The 2,477-nt window shown below is 40.0% G+C and overlaps 1 protein-coding gene across 1 annotated transcript in view; it reads left to right on the forward strand.

The window, feature by feature from the left end:
- Positions 1-1,428: 1,428 nt before the first annotated feature.
- LOC106883038 (uncharacterized) overlaps positions 1,429-2,477 on the forward strand; it is a 45,063-nt gene continuing 44,014 nt past the window's right edge. The window contains exon 1 of the mRNA XM_014933900.2: positions 1,429-1,872. Within this exon, the coding sequence (XP_014789386.1) occupies positions 1,776-1,872 (97 nt within the window). The 5' untranslated portion in view covers positions 1,429-1,775. The remainder of the gene's footprint in view (positions 1,873-2,477) is intronic.

Below are 2,477 nucleotides of genomic sequence, written 5' to 3' on the forward strand. Positions count from 1 at the left end.
GTAACTGGTGCCCACTACACTCTTGGAGTGGTTGGCATTAGGAAGGGCATCCAGCTGTAGAAACCATTCCGTACCAGATAGGAACCTGGTGCAGCTCCTCAGCTTACCAGTTTTCAAACTGTCCAACCCATGCCTGTATGGAAGAAAACAGACGTTAAATGATGATGATTATGATTATATATATATATATATATATATATATATATACAGAGAGAGAGAGAGAGAGAGAGAGAGAAAGAGAGAGAAATGCAGACCTACAGAAAGTAGCCATATTTTACAGCATCCCTCTGCTTTACCATCTTACATTTTTTTCCCACAATTACATGTGTCCTGCATGTTTAAACAAGCAACTGTTACCATCACATCAATCTCTCCTACTACCATCACTCCCCAAACAGTCTCTCCCCTACCACACACTCCACAGAGTCCCTTCTCCACATTAAACACACCAGTAATATATATCTATATATATATATATACTCCCTTTCTCCTGTAATACTACACACACACAGAAGTGAACCTGCTATGTTAGACACACCCTATTTACTCATCATCACCATTGCAATCTGTTTCTTTTCACCACCACCACCATGACCATCACTTTCACCACCACTATCGCCACAACCCCACCGCCCTTGCCTCAACATTAACACCATCACCATCATCAACAAGAACCGTTACTATCACTACTTACTACCCCCATTTTGGATAGTGGTGAGGGTTTTGCTTATACTGGTGGTGATGGTGGCGACAGTTGTAGTGGTAGTTGTTATTGTGGTGGTGGCGGCGGTAGTGTCGATGGAGGGTTGTCTAATGGCAGTGTTTGTTAAAGTTGGTGGTAGTAGAAGCGATAGCAATGAAGTTGGCGATGGTGGTAGTGGTAGTTAATGTTCAGTGTGGAGAAGATGGTGGCAATGCCTATTCAAATGACGGTGGTGGTGTGGTGGTAGTGGTTAGCATTGTTGGGTGATGATGAAGGGCGGGGATTATGTCTGTTGAGGTGGTGGTGATGTTTTGTGTATCGAGTTGAAGGGGGCGGGGCGGTGGTTTTAATTTAATGAGATGGGGAAGAGTAAAAAAACAAACTAAACTTTCTATCAGCATCATTATATCACCACCACCACTACTACTTCTGTTAGTATCATCATTGCTGCTACCACCACCATCATCACCATCACATCTCCACAACCTCATCAAACACAACTACCATCATCTCTTCACCATCTTACACAACCAATACTGCCACCTCCGCCACCATCAGCAGCCTGCACAGTCACTACTCCTACCTCCGTCACTATAACACATTACCACCACCACCATCATAATTGTTTCTCTCTTCCCCTTTCTCACGTCCGCTTTCCTCTCCTCCTTCCTACTTCACTCACATCTCCTCCTCCTCCTCCCCTCTTTTTCCTCCTCCTCCTCCCTGTTCTTTATTCTACATCAATTTCATAAAAGTTACATACTTAAAATAGAGTTTCATCGCCAATAAGACTTTATACGTTACATATATTGCTTAATACAACACTAACAATACAAATTGCAACAATAATATTGATGATAATATTCATATTAATTGATAAGCACAAAACCTCTACATCATTTATTCTATAATACGCGTTTTTTTCACAAATTATTAATTGTGGTTTTGAGCCTGTGTCTCTCCTGTGTCTCAACTAAGGCTGGAAGCAGCCTCTCTCGTAAAGTACCAAGATAAACCAACATTGTGGACAGACATACTGGATAAAGTGACCATCCTGTGTGAAGTTGCCAAGATGAAGATTTATCAATTCAAACTGGAAACGTTGTTAATATGTACGGGATTACTTTTGAGTGCATTACCTCAGGTTTGGAGCATGACCGTAAAGACTGGTGAGTGGATTTATATTTTAATTATAAATAATAACAGTGCTGATGAGATTTGGGGGTTTTCACAGTAGTTTTTCTGCTGGTGTTGGTTTTCCTCAGTTGTTGGAGTTGATGATGGTGTTGTTGATGTTTTTATAATGTGTGGAGAGGAGAAAACAGAGGGGGAAGTAGGTTTGGTGGTTTCTTTTCTTTTCTTTTTTTTTATTTTGATTTAGTTTAGTTTTCTTTCTTTGCTTTTGCTACTTACCAACATCATCTTCATCACTCCACCACTACTCAATAATAATGATAACACGAGTAAAAAAAAAGTTTCATTCATGTCCAACATAGACGCTGCACACGTACACATGGAGACATTGAAACACAATGACATAACCATGATCCTTTCAACTATACATGTTTTGCATTATACGCCCAAAATGATTACTCAAACCCCTTCACACACACAGTCCCTTCCTCCCCTCCCCCATCTCCCTCACACACCACACAATAAAGTGATACAATAATTCTTATCCCAAGGGGCTATATATATATATATATATATATATATATATATATATATCTCCCTGGTTGAGAATCACTAACAATATGTAACAAACAAAAGGCAG

The sequence above is a fragment of the Octopus bimaculoides genome, chromosome 26 (assembly GCF_001194135.2).
Source record: "Octopus bimaculoides isolate UCB-OBI-ISO-001 chromosome 26, ASM119413v2, whole genome shotgun sequence".
NCBI classification, from domain to species: Eukaryota; Metazoa; Mollusca; class Cephalopoda; order Octopoda; family Octopodidae; genus Octopus; species Octopus bimaculoides.